The sequence below is a fragment of the Leptinotarsa decemlineata genome, unplaced genomic scaffold, assembly GCF_025532065.1.
Source record: "Leptinotarsa decemlineata unplaced genomic scaffold, Ldec_3_MD MMD2_tig00026375_RagTag_RagTag, whole genome shotgun sequence".
Lineage (NCBI taxonomy): Eukaryota > Metazoa > Arthropoda > Insecta > Coleoptera > Chrysomelidae > Leptinotarsa > Leptinotarsa decemlineata.
In genome coordinates this window covers 2515324-2534009 of record NW_027412711.1, presented here as the reverse complement: position 1 = coordinate 2534009, position 18686 = coordinate 2515324, and the positions used below count along the sequence as shown (strand labels likewise).

Genomic DNA, 18686 nt, shown 5'->3' with positions numbered 1-18686 from the left:
TTCGTTCATTATTACGACTTTTTGTCACGGAATGGGTTGAATCCACCCATGTTATCGATGACAGTACGTAAATAATATTCATTCGCTTATTTAAATAAACCCCAGCCATAGGAATCTTGTTTAAATTGAAAGGGTATATTCATAGGAGAGAATACTTTTTGAGGAGGAATAATTTTGGCCTTCTACTTCTTCATCTTGATACAAAAAATATGTGAATCTTCCAATGAAAGGAAGGAAGCAATCAATTTCAAAAATAAATGATGTACAAAGAAATAACTTTCATACACAAACTGAAAGAAAAAGCTCTTTTGAAACAGCTATTAATATAAACATTGAATTACACGAAAGAAAAATACTTTCGAAATAAATATGAACTCATGTGAACTCCGAATTATACGAATAAACTTTTCTCAGATGTCATTCTCAGAATTCCTACACAATATAATTCATGAAAGAAGTAAAATTTCACTTACATGGAACACTGTCATCTTCACTGCTAGATATCCGATGTTTCGCCGTAAGACACTTGCCTTATCGGCTCCTCAATAGCAAATATGGATAATTTTCTGATTGATTCGGCCGTTACTTGATGAAGATACATAGTAATTTCTATAGTAAATAGTAAATAAGGTATATATTGGTCAAACGGGCAGAACATTTAGGAATCGAATCCAGGAACATCATACGAGCTACGTAAATAAGAAAACAAATTTAACATATTCAAATCTTCTTCTAGAAGAAGAACGAAGAGTTCAAAATTTTGCACATGGAAAATAAAGGTTCGAAACTGAATCATTTGGAAGCAATGGAAATTAATAAATTTTAAAACTCAAACATTATAATGAATGACCAACTGTTTTTGAATAGATCACTTTATTTTGTAATGTTCAAAATTCGTATAATGCTGTGAACAGACTTTATTTCAGTTATTGTTCCTATCTAATACCTTGTTAAATTATTTGCATTGTGTTTACGAATCTTCGAGAGATCCTATTCAAGTCATCAAATAGGATTAATTTGTAGTCGCTCCTAGTATTCTTACTGAGACGCATTAGTTTTATTTTCGTACACTTATCATTTCATATGTTGCCAAGAAATGTATGGGTTAAGGACAAAGATCTCATTTTTCAATACTGATTGTCCACCTGCACAGTGTAGTCGTAGGCTAACACAATGCCTTTTATGTTTTCCATAACAGTGCCCTTGGCCGTTTAAATCTTCATTTACATAAGTAGTTGCATATTTTTGCAGCTTGATAACATCTTTCAAACTATCCTACACCTAGTATTCATCTTTCAGTTATTTATTTCACTAACTTTGTTTTCATTGTTTTCCTATTTCATTGTTTTCTATTTTCCTATTTTATACACAGATCTACATGGACCTAAGTCCATATTCTAATATTGGCGAATGAATAATATTCAATGATTTTATTCATCCAACCTTACAAATGTTACAATAGTACACATTACTGGCCAACAACACACCAGGTGAATTCTGAAAAAAATTGAACAACGAAAAAATCATTCTCTTATTTGAAGTTTGGACTGTCATGCTTTTAATGGAACTATAAATATATTGTCAGGATTATTACTTACATATCTACAATTTCGCTTGAGTCAGCTGAACAATCTCTTCTTGAAACTGAAGGCATTATTATTGTAAAGATTAAACATTTGTTAAACACGCGGGCAGTCCAAAACGATCACCTCTTGTGCTTTAAGGTATTTCTGAGCAACCCTTCTAATGGACCTTTTTTATGGTTCAACTACTGGTTCTCTCACTAAATTAACATATCTTTGGCCAGTTAGAGTTTACTACTACATGGCAGAGAATGGATTTTTTTCTCCCAAACAATTGCTCCTCAGAACATCTGGCAACCCACATTCCAGCTTGTGTTCCTGAATATCTCAGATCCGAACTCGATCGTTATCAAATCCAGTTTTGGTATACCAGTCCAGGCAGATAATTTTGTTTTGATATCTTGAACTTTTGATATGTGAATCTCGAGCAATCATAAGGCGTTCACCATCTTCCATAAGTTGTCATTTGAGTTCATAATGAAAACTCTAGAATTTTTTATCACTTAGTTTTCCTCCGAAAGTCTGATAACGTTCAAACTTGAAAACATATTCCAAGTTATTCACAAAGAAAATATATGGAAATTGCTAGAACGAACATCAAAGTTATTGAAAATCTTAAAATATGATTTAAATATTCCTCACGTCATCCAAAAAATCAGTTATTTTTTGTAATATACCTTGTCATAATTGTAATTGGAATTATGGTATAACATTTGGATATGCTGATGGTTTGACAGTAGGAGATTTGAGCCGGTTCTAAGCCTCCCCCCACCACTATGACGTCACGTGGGGTGAATGACCTAGACCGACTCATGCCTCCCCCCACCACTATAACGTCATTAACGACGTAATGGTGTAATTAGGGTGAACTTGAACGACATGTCCGACTCATGCCACCCCCCCCACTATGACGTCACGTGAGGTGAATGACCTAGACCGACTCATGCCTCCCCTCACCACTATGGCGTCATTAACGACGTAATGGTGTAATTAGGGTGACCTTGACCAACATGTCCGAATCATGCCTCCCCCACCGCTATGACGTCATTAACGACGTAATGATGTAATTAGGGTGACCTTGAATGACGTCCGACTCATGCCTCCCCCCACCACTATGACGTCACGTGGGGTGAATGACCTAGACCGACTCATGCCTCCCCCACCACTATGACGCCATTAACGACGTAATGGTGTAATTAGGGTGACCTTGAGCGACATGTCGGACACATGTCCGACACATGCCACCCCCCACCCCTATGACGTCATTAACGACGTAATGGTGTAATTAGAGTGGGGAAGGGGGAGGGTTGGGGTGTGGGGGGTGGGGAAGGGGGAGGGTTGGGGTGTGGGGGTGGGTTGACCTTAGATCGAATTATCCTTCATGTGTACTGAAAACAAACTTTCTTGTACAAAGTACACATTGGCATTTGCCCGGTAAAGATATCCTTCATTGAAGAATAGATTTCAAACACGGTAAAATGCACGGTACAGGATTTATCATTTGCGTGTCTGTATACAAACATACGTCTGCATACTTTGAAGATCCTTCAAGTAATGAATGTTCCATCGGTGTGAGCCCACCAAGTTAGTAGTGGTGTGACGTCATAGCAGCAACCGTTTAACGGTAGGATAGCGAGATGTTCACTCCACAGCATGTGGCTGAGTAATGCGTATTCATCGGTGTGCCCTCACTTCTCTTGATGTGGTGAAGGCTATGACGTAACGCATTGTAGAGGTCATTTTATCAGCGAATTGAGCTATAATTTTAAAAAAAGGAATATGAATACAAACAATTATTCTGAAAATAAAAAAGATGAAATGAATTTGAAACGTCAACTAGTAGAGACAATAGAACCTGACAGGCAGAAATTCAACTTCATCAAGAATGATAATATTGAAAATCGTGTGACACTCGAAAAATTGTATGAGCCCATAACGAAACCATTGAATGTTTTATCATCAAACGCTACTTCGAAATCATCAGTGTTATCGTCAAACCATAGAAATGTTCAATCTACTCAAAATTATCCCATGAGTACTCCAATAGGAAAAAACAATCTTTTGGTAGTGTATCATCTGTGAATAGTGACACGAGCACACTTCAAGACGATATGAGAACAACTCTATTCGAAACACCATCATCGATCCACATCTACTCCTCGGATCCTGACTCCTCACCTAATATGAATGAAAGTCGTGAAGATGCTTTGGCGAAACATTTTGATAATGTAAAATCTAGAAATCCAGAATATGAAGGAATATTTGGTGTACGTATGGATCATATTACACAAAAGCTGAAAATGGGAAGTCTAGTGGTACATTTCAAAGATGGAAACATTTCATTTTGGGATGCAAATAAAGTGAAAGAATATGAATGCGCAGGTAGTCCAGACTTGTATGATATTGATTTTTTTGAAGAATCCGCAAGATGTTGATAATGAAGAAACTCGTCAAGTATATTCCAAAATATTGAAAATAACGAATGCTTCATATAAACAATATCATCTGAAGAATAGTTTTAAAAAAACAAATTCTAAAAAAATTCGTGAAGTTATCAAACCTCTATTAGACTCACGACAATATCCAATAAGAAGTAGAAGTTAAATTGGTGGAGCACTCAAACGAAAGAAAATGGAGAAAACATATAATTCCAAACCTGTGAATTATGTGTACTGGAATTCATCGAAAGAGTTAGTTGCTCGCTTACGACTATTGGTAGCTTCAAAGTCAGCGGGGCATACTGGTCGTGACAATGAAATAATTTCAATAATTGAAGAATTTCGTGAAGAAGGTATAATATATTAATATATTCACAAGTAATGATCACTGTCACATCATCATTCAATGCAGTAACATTATCACCTTTTCTCACCTTTTTATATTGAAATAGAATGACTAATGAAATAAGTGATGTCAAACGACAAGTTTTTAATGAATTACATAGACCTGCAGGACGTAACTTTCGCGGAAGAAGTACCACCATCAAAAGATTTGCAGATCTATGGCAAATAGATCTAGCTGAACTACAACCTTACGCAAAAAGTAATAAAGGATACCGATATATACTTGTAATGATTGATTGTTACTCAAAATATCTGTAGACTGTAGCAGTTAAAGATAAAACAGGTAGTACAATAATTAATGCAATGAAACATATACTGAAGGAAGCCAAATTTCCTCCCAAACGTATACAAAGCGATCAAGGGAAAGCATTTTTCAATAGAAGCTTCTCATCTCTCATGCGAGAATATAATATCAATCATTATTCAACATTTAGCACAAAGAAGGCGGCTATAGCAGAAAGAGTGATTCGTACATTGAAGGCATGGCTCTACAAGGAATTTTCAATGAGAGGTCACCACAAATGGCTTGATATTCTTCCAACTATAACTAGTAGATATAACAATAAAGTTCATCGTACAATAGGTATGGCACACATCAATGTTGATTTAACAACAAAATTGAAATTCAAAGGTATCAAAGAAATTGGAAGAAATAAAAGTAAACCCAAATTCCAATTGAATGATATTGTACGTATAAGCAAGTACAAAAATATTTTTGAGAAGCCTTACACTGCGAACTTCACCACGGAGCTCTTCAAGATTGTTAAAATTAATAAAACCACCCCAACGACCTATAATCTTGAAGATATGAATGAACAACATATTAGAGGATGTTTTTACGAAGAAGAGTTATTACGAACCGACAATCCTGACGTATATCTGATTGAGAAGATGTTGAAGAGAAGAAAAAATAAAGTATATGTAAAGTGGTTAGGCATTCCTAGCGAACAAAATTTTTGGATTGATGAATCAAATATTTTTTAAATGTATCTACTATTGTATTTATGAATAAAGTAATGCTGAAGCTCATTATTGTTTTCATTTCAATTATATGTATGTGAATTGAAATATATTGCAGCGGTAAACGTTGCCCCAGCCATTCACAACAATCTGTGTACACCAAACCGAATAAATTGTATTCTCCATTCCCGCTCATATCATACCTCTCTCTTCGATGATTTTTCAATAGTCTTCACATGTCAATTCATACAACAGATCGTTTGTCGCCTTTGGCCTTCTTCAGTTCACCATCAAAAGATTTTACATAATACGCTTTGCTTTAGCACCTGTACCGTAAAAACTGATTATTGGATCATTTGGAAATTCATCCTTGAAATTACCCAGAATTGACTTTGTCACCGGAATATTGAATTGGTTTCCTATTTGATAATTAGATGTATCGAACTTATTTATATTATTTTTGATAAATTAATAGAAATTGTCTGTATTCACCTTGAGAATAAGGGAGGCGGTATCAGTGTAGAGTAAAGACGCATCTTCTCCGAACTTTTGTTTGATAACTCCATAGAAAAAATCACACATAACTGTTTTGGATAATTCCAGAATGGAAAATCCCAAATACAGTGGTTAATCATAATGAACTTTTACTCTAGCCAATTGAATGGCAACACAATTTTCTGTAAAAATGGAGCATTTTTTAAAATTTTGTCGCGATATGAGACAACTAGCACCTATAGTTCTTTTTATATTTTCCCAATGTGTAATGAGTCTAACATCAATTCTATTGTCTACGTTTTCGATTGTTTTTCCATAGACTGCATTATTCATTAGTTTATAGAAATCTTTTTCAGATTTGTTATTAGACCGATTACGCATTTCAATATTCAAATCTATATAGGGCTTCATCCAACATGATTGCTTGAACCTCCATACTCTATGTGTGTTCATCACTATCAAACCATGATTGACAACTTGCTGTAAGTTTCTATAGTGAACAAAATATTTTCTTTCGTCGTTTAAATTTGTAATTAATTTGGGAAAATTTCGATTTTGCATATGGAGGTATCAAACATTCAACTAAGAATGGAAAATTGGAATGTTTATCGTGAAGTTCTTGGGGTTATTGTATATCCACTTCCAATACATATCCATAAGGACTATCAACATCCACATTCATTATATCAAGATTGAGAATTTCATGAGGTGTTAACCATGAAAATTCACCTGTTGGTAATGGTCGTGGCATGCTGTGACCATATAGATTTGTTGCATCCAAATATGGAATGAATGAAGATGGTTCATTTGGATTATAATGTGAAAATGTATTGTTTGCTTTATGTTTCCTTCCACTACATTGACTGATTCCACCACGAATACCTTTTTGAAAGGAGTGAACCATATCAATGTCAGTTAGTAATTCCAATTCAATATTGGTATATTCCAACATGGCATCTCACGATAATCCGGGTGCGGTGAAGTATTGTGCCGAATCCAATTTATATTTATCAACAGATATATTTCTAAAGTTTTCAAAAATGTCACATAATAGTAACACATCTGACTTTGAATATAAATCAGAGTATTCACCCAAATTCTGACATTCGAACAAATTCCAAACAAGTTGAGCTCTCCCATAATCATTATCTGATATATGTTCACAATTGAGTTTATTGTAAAATTGATTTTTTTTTGGGAGTCTTGGATAATTCAGTTTGTCGATGTCATCAACAAAACTATAAGGAAATACAGCTTTCTAATTAAATTGAAATTTTCAATTTGTGGAAAATGTTTGGGCATCTCGATACACTGATCAGATCTTAAATTTGCACCTGAATTCTCCAAAGAACTAGGCATGAATCTGAAACTATCAATAAATCTCATTTTTAAATTCTTCTTCACCCTACCATCTTTATCCGTATAGAAGATATCCGGCAGACACTACAAATGGTACCTTCATTTGTTTCTTAAAGTTTTCAAACGTTAGTATATTTTCAGGCACCATTTACCCATATTTATTGACTTTGAAATTGGTTGATGGTGTTGTAGTACTCAAGTGATTACAATCATTCATATTATGACGTAATAGTAATTGCTCATTAGGAAAATATAATAAACATCCATCACAAAAATATTTCTTATGTTGATGAGCCGATAATTCGCTTGAAACTAATCTTGAAAGATATTTGATCCAACAATAATAACTATTACTTGAATCATCTGTGATAAGTAACAAATTGACATGTCTCCTAAGTCTTCTCTGAGAGTAACGTAATGGTCCAATTATTCCATACACTATTTTAGCCTTCTCGAATTCACTTTCTAAACCGTACACATTAACTGAAATATCATTTTCGTCCTCAAATTTCTCAATATCCTTCAAATTTACCGGAAAATTCATAACTGTTACATCTATGACAGTATTAAAATGTGGATATGATGAAACTTCTGACATTCTATCGATTGCAGGATGTAGTGCTGAAGTGATAGCCCATGCAAAACAATGCTAATCTTCATTACGAACAATAACCACGGCCTTCCTAAGCTCGATTCATTCAGGTAGCTTCACATATGAACATCCACTGAGCGGGCTGTATTCATTGATGTTCACCTCCAGAAACATGATTTTTTCACAACCCCAACTTCAAATACAAATCAAAATTACTGATACATCCAATTAAAACTTGGTAGAAATGCTTACCTGAATCACGTTCCTGGAATTCTGTAGTTTGAGCGATAATTCCATTTCGAAATTCATCAAATGAGGAATTCAAATCAGTAGATTGGTCAGCTGTTCTATTCTGAGAGTTAAATGATTTGGTTTTCTTTAGGTCTTGCGTTTGCAGAATATAACTCCCAAATATTTCCATGTTCACTTTGATGATTTTGTGAACCCTGATGGTTGATTCCAAGAATTCTATAACTTTCTGTCTGATTTCAGCAAAGAATAACATGTAATCGGTGGAAACAATGGAACTCTGCACCCTGTATGTAGCAATCCGACGTTTGAAGGCACTCTTATAATTTGAACACCATCACTCAATTGTACACATGCATTATTCTTATGTTGCAGACTTCTATTGTGAGAATTCACTTGAGTCAATGGAATCATCACATAACAACAGTTACATGTGTACATAGGTGTTGCAGATGGACCTCCTTGGCAACTCTGGAGCTGATGACGACGAAGGTTATCACTACGAGTAAAAGATTCACCACAGTCACAAGAATACATTTTCTATGATATGTTCTCACTAACCCACTCGATGAAAACTCGCCCGCTTCTTGAATACCACAGTCCTCGCCGCGTGCGCGTGACCATCGAGAGCGAGGGTAGTGCCGTGCGTTACGTCATAGCCATCGCCACATAGAGGGAGGTAAGGGCACATCGATGAATACGCATTACTCAGCCACACGCCGTGGAGTGCACATCTAGCTCTCCTACCGTTGAATGGTTGCTGCCGGGGTAGAGCGGGGGTAGATCGAATGAGTTTCATTAACAAGAACATGGAAATATTAAACTATCGTATCATTTGCGATATCTACCTTCATCTATTTTACTGTCCTCATCAATGACTAGAAATCCATATTGGTCCTCCCAGCATTTAACACACATCAATTAGAATTGTTTGAATGTTACATCGGGTGATACATGATCTGAATAAATGTGATGTAAATTCGTCTCATCTTGTTTGAACATTATGATGAAATTGGTGTTGTCACGCACTAATTCTTTGAGTACCCGTGAATATGTCTGTGCGAGATAAAAACAATCAACATCCTTATGACGTCCCATACAGAAATATGATCTAATAATATCCTGCTTTTCACATATCACATCATCGAAAATGAAAACAGAATTAGGCTTAACGTCGAAGGGTTCCACTATTTCTGCATTATTGCTGAATGTATAAAAACCTAATCCTTTTATAGGTTCCAAAACATTTCGCAAGTACTGATATTTAGGTTGATCGAGTGATTTCGAATAGAGATACACATTTCTAAATATCAGTCCTTGTGGATGTGTTAATAGCGATATAATTGCATTCGTCTTTCCACAATTTGAAGGTCCTATAATGAGTCCTCGAACTGATGATGGAAGTAGTGGACCATGTCTGAATACCCTTTGTCCATTCAATACATACCCGAATTTCTCATCTAGATTATCTACAGCAAACTTTCCTTTCTGTTTTACAATGCGCATCGTGCCGTGGTTGGAGACTATATAAATGTTATTAGCTTATTCATTTCAATGTGTACCATTAAATGATACGGACGTATTGAAAGTGATCGTAAAATCAAAAGAGGTTGTGATTTTGTTGATGATTTAATAAACAAACTTCCTTTCGAATTACATCCACGCGGATATTATCAATACTGTGGATCGGGTACAAAACTGAAAAAACGTTTAGCTCGCAACGATCCTGAAATCAATAAATTAGATATTGAATGCAAAAAACACGATATTCAATATTCTAAGCATCCGTCCGATCTTACAGCAAGACATTTAGCCGACAAAGAACTTGAATACAGCGCTTGGGATAGGGTTAAATCGAAGGACGCGAGTATTGGGAAAAGAGCAGCTGCATCACTTGTCACCAACATTATGAAAGCAAAAAGACATATGGGCATGGGTTGTAGCACCAATAAGAAAAAAGTAAGAGGAAACAAACGAAAAAAAATAAAATTAGAAAAGTTGAGTTTGGTGCTGGGACAGTCCATCAAGTGCGAAATGTATTGGAGAAAGCTGATGGGGATCAATTTGTGACGAATAATAGCAAAAAAGCTATCACTGTGGCATTGCAGGCGGCACGTAGATACCTGAAAGCTGTCGGTGGAAAGAAGAAAATCCTCACACCACGCATAATTCCTGTTCCCAAGATCGGTGGACTTTTACCATCGATAACAATTTTTGCTGGACTATCCGCACTAGGGAGTTTAGCGGGAGCCGCTGCTGGTATTACCAAGGCCGTGAATTCAGCAAAAGCCAGCAGAGCGGCTTTGATGGAAGCCAATCGCCACAATGAAATCGTGAAGACTGTAGCATTGGGCGAACGCGGAAGTGGAATATACCTCAAACCGCACCGTAAAGGTTTAGGACCATATTTAAAACCATACAAAGCCACAAACAAAACAAAAAACTAATTGAACCCCTACCTCAGAGGGCTCTTACCGATCTGGATCTCAGTTATTATGAACAAAAAATGAAAATTCCACATTTTCGTGGTGTTTTTATGCGTGACAGATTACCCTCTTCAGGTCCAAGACAAAATGAGACAGCTATTGTTAATTCAGATGGAATAAGTGGACCAGGAACACATTGGGTGGCATATAAAATATGTGGGAAAGAATTCGCGTATTTCGATAGTTTTGGAGATCTACTTCCACAATTCCAATTGACTCGATTCTTTCAAAAATGTTCGAATGTAAAAATCAAATATATCTATGATCGTCAACAGAAATGTAATACAGTTCTCTGTGGTCACTTGTGCTTACAGTTCCTCTCTGAATAATTTTTCAAATAAAAATGGATTCAACACCAAAACTGGATCGGGAGGCTATCAAGGGAATGGGGTTTTCACATAGAATGTTTTCAAAATATGGTACCTTGAAAAAAATGGATGAAGTGATGCTTACAAATATGCCCAAGGAAGTGATACTTGCATATGTTGCACATGAAATTGCTTATATTTGGGAAAAGTTGCTCAAACATCTACAAGATGACATCGGTATAATGAAACATAGATATTGTTATGGACACCAACCCGATAAAAATTCAGATTCGGATGTTAATGATGATCCTATACTTCGAAAATCTATGTGTTGTATTTGTAATATAGAGGATGTGAATATTGGTATCAATAAAAATGATATTTATTACTATACAACACCTTCCAAAAAGTGTAAATTGTTTCAAACGTGCTGTTGCTGTGCACAACAATAAATTGAAATGTGTTTCAAAATATTCATCAGTCATGTCACGAAAGTTCGATCTACAAGCTGTCGGGACAAATGTCTTGAGTGCGGATTTTTTTTCCACCAGTTGAATTGGATAGGAACAGCCGTTATGGATAAGGACTTTTGGGATTCTATGGATGCAATACAATCAATAATATAACTGAAGCTAATAATTTAGAGAGTTTCAGAATCAGTAATGACAACTCATCGATACTCCAAAAGTTTACAATTGAAATTCCATGTGCTGCATACGAAATAGAAGAGATCAATACCGTCATACAGAAACATATCCTCATTACCAATAAACGTTACAATTATAAGACTCATCCGCTTAGATTGCAATATAATATCTGGTTCGTATATAAATGGTGAAGAATCCCACATTACTTTCTCATTCGATATTGATGTTGAATCTGGATACAATCTTGCTAAAGAACCACACAGTATTTCATAGATCCTTGTCAGTCCAGAAGGTCGTCAATCAATTCACAAAATTACAGTGTGTATTTTGGATGAAAAAAATAACTTTATCGATTTTGGAAGTGAAGAAGAGATTTTCATTATTTTGGAATTGAAAAAAATCGTATAACTATTGTTATGGGTTTCATTTATGATAGACAAAATCGTATTGAACAATCCCAAACCAAAACGAGCTGCACCATATAAAAAAGTGTGCATAAAAAGAAAAGTGTGCATAAAAAGAAGCTCATTCCACAAGTGTATGCGGAACAGTTAGCTCATAACGCTCTGTTTGTGAGTGATGTTAAATTTTTGAAATCGATTGGATTGAAAGTGAGAAAATAACAATGGTGCTCGAAACAAACAGTGAAAAGTTGAATATATTCGATGAACCAGTGCTTGATCATTCTCTCGTAAGTTTACATCAGCACACATATAAGCCCTATGGATCACCGCTATTCAGGAATTCGGATGAAATTAGAATTGCAATCAATAATCAAGATGTTATACTAGATATTGCCGAGAGCTTCATTTACATAGAAGGTAAATTTACCCCCAAAGACGTAGCGAAAACATGCTATCTCTCGAATAATGAAATTGCATTTCCCTTTGATGAAATTCGTTACGAAATAGTTTGTGAACAAGTGGCTGTTGTTAGAAAACCCGTGATAACATCTACAATGAAAACCTTGATATCATTTGGACAATCACATGCTAACACATTATTGACATCTGGCTGGGGACTTTCATAATTGAAACAAGATATCTTGGATACAAACAGTCATATATTTAGTGAAAAACTACCACTGAGACGTTTGATGGATTTTGCTGAAGATCACAACAAAAGTATCTCGAATGCTAAACAGGAATTGATTCTGATTATCGCTCGATCATTCAAAAACTCATATATAGGTGAGGTTGATGCTGACTTGGAAATGAATAAAATCGAATGGAAAATAAGAAATATTGTATCAGATGATAAACACAAGCTCAAACTTTTGAGTAGAATAAACAAAAGCGGTCTGAATGCCAAAATAAAGTTGACCTATCGTATGTGGGACCTCTATGAACCACCATCATTACGTGCGACTTTTTCAAACATATGGGCGATCAAATCAACTAACGCTCTGGAAACTCATCGTTTTGTCATCATCGCATTCCAAAATACCACCACATCTGAAGATAGAGCACAGGATATCACAAAATTCACAACTGCCGATATCAATAGTATTCGAGTATACTCGAATTCTGAAGTTTATCCATATGAGCGTTGGAATTTGAATTTCGATAAAAAACTTGATGCTCCTGCTTATTATGCTTTTGAGAGTTTCAAGCGAAGTTACTATGATGAAGATATGAGTGAATCTCTAATGGATATTGGACAATTTAGAGAGAATCCACTATTCATCATCGATTGTTCCCATCAACCGAATGCAACAAAATCATCAACTATTGATGATTGAACCCTCCAATACAATGCATTGGAGGGTTCAATTCATAGCATATATTGACACTTTTTAAATCATTGATACTATTTCATTTTTCCACTCTATCATGTACTGTTTTATGATCTTTTTTTTATTTGTAACTGGCTTATATCATGTATTGTATTTTTTTCCTAATTCATATATATCATATTTATTGTTATGTAATCATTTTCAATTGTATATAATGGGATTCAAATAAATAAATCATGAAAATAATACCAAATTTTTCATTTGACATTATTCATAATTTACAGGAACATACAGACTATCTAAAATAACTTCTTCCTCATAGTCATCATTTTCGCGACCATCTACAATTTCCTCTCGATTTTCATCATTCCATTCAAAGTGATGAATAATCCATTCTGGCAAGTGTGTTTGAAGGCTATACAGGAATCTTCTCATGTTCAATTCAATCATGACCTCACAAAGTTGCCACAATTCCAAATCATTATCCAAGAATTTGTTACAAACTTCTGCACCACTCCGATAGTTCTCAGCATCACGAAGACATAATTCGATTTGTTTTTCATCATAGCATACACTCATATCATAATTGCTTGCATGTTCAGCTCCATCACCCAACACCTTCAATTTAGACGACAAATGTTGAACCGATGATTTGAGATCTACAACATCGATCCAATCTTGACTTGCATACTGCATCCACATCTTTGAATGGTGGAACTGAAATCAAATAAAAAAACAATTAGCAACCTCCAATTCGTTTCAATGATATAATACTCACATTTCCATTTTATTTGTACTTATGAAGTGAGTGTATTCAACTAAGTTAGTAATGTTTATATTTTCATATAATTATCATCTTATATATGAATATCATTAAAACAAAAAGAAAATCACTTTAATTACTATTATTATTCAATCATATTGAATTTGAATAGAGATCGCGTTTCCATGCCAGCAAAACTTTGTGGGCTATGACCTAAAGAAATTCACTATAAATAATTACTATTATTATTCAATCATATTGAAGTTAACTAGAGATCGCGTCATCGTATATTTACCACCCGATGAATTGATACAAGTTATATCATCATCACTGAATTGCAACGAAATACATTGTGGTAGCCATGTTTTAAATAATTTATCATTGCTCAAACCGTGTAGAATAAGTTGACATATTTTTAATTATGTACACTTCATCAATTGGCAATGATGATAAGGCCTTTTGCTCTAGTATTTCAACCTCCTGTACAATCAAATTATTGATTTTATTTCAGTCTACTTTTGAAACGGACATGATGAAAATATGTATGAAAATATAAACAATTCCCAACAGACAAATACACTCGCCGTCTTCCTACTATTACGAACTGAATAACACTCTACCAATTGCTAACTGCTGCAGATATATTCGTCTACTGATTTCATAGTGTGCCAGGCATTTCTTTTATATTAACAGTTATATTAACAGTCACCCCCACCATGAAACCGTGAAAGGTTTACATTACTAGTTGCTACACACTAGAGATACCTAACGTCACAGCCAAGCCCACCTCCCAGCTGGATGCGATAACAGATGTCGATACGAACAGGTAATGGTCGTTGCGCTCTCGTAGAGGGCAGACGTTAACACAGTCCCCGGCCGCCTGCATATCACCATCGACAGCGAGGCTAGAGCGATGCGTTACGTCAGAGCCTTCACCGCCTCGAGAGAGGTGAGGGCACACCGATGAATACGCATTACTCAGCCACATGCTGTGGAGTGAACATCTCGCTCTCCTACCGTTGAATGGTTGCTGCTATGACGTCACACCACTACTAACTTGGTGGGCTCACACCGATGGAACATTCATTACTCGAAGGATCTTCGAAGTATGCAGACGTATGTTTGTACACAGACACGCACATGATAAATCCTGTACCGTGCATTTTACCGTGTATGCAATCTATTCTCCAATGAAGGATATCTTTACCGGGCAAATTCCAATGTGTACTTCGTACCAGAAAGTTTGTAATCAGTACACATGAAGGATAATCTGACTCAAGGTCAACCCACACCCCAACCCTCCCCCACTCCAATTACACCATTACGTCAATAATGACGTCACAGGGGTGGGGGAGGCATGAGTCGGACATGTCGGTCAAGGTCACCCTAATTACACCGTTGCGTCGTTAATGACGGCATTGTGGTGGGGGGGTGGCATGAGTCGGACATGTCGTTCAAGGTCACCCTAATTATACCATTACGTCGTTAATGATGTCATAGTGGTGGTGGGAGGCATGAGTTGGACATGTCGTTCAAGGTCACCCTAATTACACCATTACGACGGTAATGACGTCATAGTGGTGGGGGGAGACATGAGTCGGACATGTCGTTCAAGGTCACCCTAATTAAACCATTACGTCGTTAATGACGTCATAATTGTGGGGGGAGGCATGAGTCGGTCTAGGTCATTCACTCCACGTGACGTTGTAGTGGTGGGGGGAGGCTTAAAACCGGCTCAAATCTCCTACTTTTGACATCAAACATCAATGTCAATTTTTTCTGAAATATTATGTAATTATCAGTTTTTTTTTTTCAGACAATTTTATTCTTGATAAAAATTAATGCATTGCGGGAAGCGATTGAAGAATGAGAATTACAGAGGAATATTTCAAAATAAAAATTCGTTTTGTTTTTGTCTTAACATTTTTTTAAACGTTTCCCATAAATTCCAGCGTCTTCATTTGTAACTGATTTTTGTGACAGACAATGTTGACCCTAATTTTTGACAGTAATTAAAGTACTTTCAATTAAACACATTTCTACTATTGTATTATTATCAACCATTAACGAACCCTTTTCTTGCAGATTTGCTTTTGTCGTCTCAAAACTGAGGATGGCCGTGACCTGGCAGAATCCTTCATTTTGTTACCTCAATAATCCATCTACTTGGAGCTGAGAACGAGTTGATTAATAAGAAAAGAAATCATTGAAAACAAAATGACTACCACAGCGCGCAGAAGGGATCCTGACGATGACATAGCTGCAATAGCCAAACAGATCTCCGATCAGGCTGAAGCGATCTATCAGAACTGGAAATCTAGAGGACTAGGTCCCGCTGATCTTATAACTTGCCATGCCGCTGGAGACACTTCTAAATTGGGGTGAGTCAAAGTAATGATGTTTTGAGTGGAAGGTTATGAAACGCGTGTTCTGGACGCGTGTTTCACCAACCAAGTTGGTGTCTTCAAAGGATGAACTAGACTGGCCTATTAAATTTAATATGGTACACGTCCACTTCTAGATACACTTCAATTATTTTCGGTAGAGTTTGACGGAAAACTTCGTGCTGACTCTTCAACAGAGATATTCGAATAAAGGTAAACAATGGGATGTTTGGAGTGAAACATTTATTGCTGTTCATAGTTACACTATGCTATGCACTTTGTTATTTCCAGTCTTTTGAAAGTCTATTGTCATGTTAGGAATCAGTGTTAGGAGTAGTACGTTAAAAGGTAAGACCTCGTTAATCCTTAGCTAGCACATGTTTCGACTTCTGAGGGTTGTCGTTTGTAGGGGTGTGACAGCTGGTTAACGGAAAACCAGATTTTTGTTGAACAGATGTACCAATCTCAACAATTTTAGACTAAAATTGTTAGGATCATTAAATGACAGTAACCTTTGGATGCTTTCCAAAGTTTCGAAATAGGAAAGTATGGCATGAGAAATGTGAACAGTGACAAATTTTGAAACAGGTCATTGTTCACGGTTATATAAATCACCGTTGATCTTTGATAAGAAAAATGTCTCTTCAATTTCTACCCAAAATCATAGATGTGTGCTTACTCATAAAAATGTACCCTGTTAGATGTAAATAATCAGGGTTTGAAAACGCCAACTTGCTTGGTGAATTCCGCGTCGAGAATAGTATTGCAGTTCTGGTGTTTGAAAGTTTGCATGTTTTGGATTCATTTTGCGTTGGAGGTTACAGTTCTACCTTTCATATAAAAATCCTCGAACAAACGAAATGGGTTCTCTTTATAATATTCAGTTAAGAAGTTGGTTATTATCTTAATTCATTGAGCAAATGAACACAAAGTCACTGAAAATAATCAAACTCCTCAATGTTCATGTTATTTCTTAAGAAATCAATGATATATTGCATATCAAACGCTGTGGATACTAGTACAAATACATATCGAATTTATAGAATATGATCGCTAATGACACGTCATCTTTTGCAATCTCCTTCTTTTTCATGAGATTTTGAGAAAAATGAGTTTCCATGTTCGTAAATTGTTCTAAATGATAATACCAAATAAAATTTTATTGAGATTTCAAATTCAAAGTAGTATTTCCTAATTTATTTTCTTATTAAGCTTCACTTATAAGCCACATAATATTCCATATAATTGTACCATATAAATTGGAAAAAAAATCAGGAGAGATCAGTTTATGAGAAAAAATGTTTTTGTGTTTCTACTTCTCCATTGTTATACAAAAAATGTGGGAGATTTTTGTAGAAAGAAAGAGTACAACTAAGATCAAAATAAACTTTTTACAAAGACACGTAGGTCATACACAAAAATCCTTTCAGTTACAAACTTATAGAAAAAACCTTTCCGAAACAACTACTTCCATATGCCCATTGGATTACACAAAAGAGAAAAACTCTTTCGAAATAACTTCTTTCATAAGAAATCTGAATTACACGAAAATCATTTTTATCCTTTTCAGTTTATACTCCAAACATCCATTATGGAATTCAAACTGATAGCATTTACTAGAACGTCATATAATGTTATATATGTAAGAGCATTGATATAAAATTTCACTTACATGAAACTCATCCTTAAGAGATTATTCTGCACTTAATTGGTTTTTTCCTTTCTCCGGAAGTTTCCAACTTTTTTTGTATAAAAATATAAAGGTAAAAAGCCAACTGCTAGATACAATTGTCTATGATAGTAAGGATAGCGAAAATCAATATCTGAAGTGATACTAGATTCCAAAAATGACCAAGTAACCAAGTATTTAGACGATCAAAATCAATTTGAAACTCTAACTGAACACTTTGGAAAAACCACCACACGTGTTTCCCTATACAATAGCTTCCTCAGGCGATTTCTTACATCATACATTTATTCTACAGTGCTAGTCAAAAGTCCCCTCCCCCCCTCGTATCTTTTGAACGGGTATACTTATAATAATGAAATTTGGAGTGTGGAAATAAACGGATGTAGGCTTCTTAACTGGTCATAACAGGTGACGAAATAGTCATAAATGACGTCACAAGGCCACTGTGACCAAAAATTTTGAATGGGACCCTATGGTAAGTGACAGCTCGTTTGAAAGGTATTAAAAATACCTATTCAGTCATACCAATTTTGTTTGGGTTTCGGCTGATTTTGATTGATAAATTGAAGAAATACGAAAATTATAGTTTCGC

At 35.5% G+C, this 18686-nt stretch overlaps 1 protein-coding gene across 2 annotated transcripts in view; it reads left to right on the top strand.

Annotated features, from left to right (window-relative positions):
* LOC111514183 (serine/threonine-protein phosphatase 2A regulatory subunit B'' subunit delta) overlaps positions 1-18686 on the top strand; it is a 372132-nt gene that overhangs the window by 110519 nt on the left and 242927 nt on the right. For both annotated transcript variants that reach the window (XM_074185478.1, XM_074185479.1), the window contains exon 2: positions 16106-16401. In XM_074185478.1, the coding sequence (XP_074041579.1) occupies positions 16238-16401 (164 nt within the window). In that variant the 5' untranslated portion in view covers positions 16106-16237. The remainder of the gene's footprint in view (positions 1-16105; positions 16402-18686) is intronic.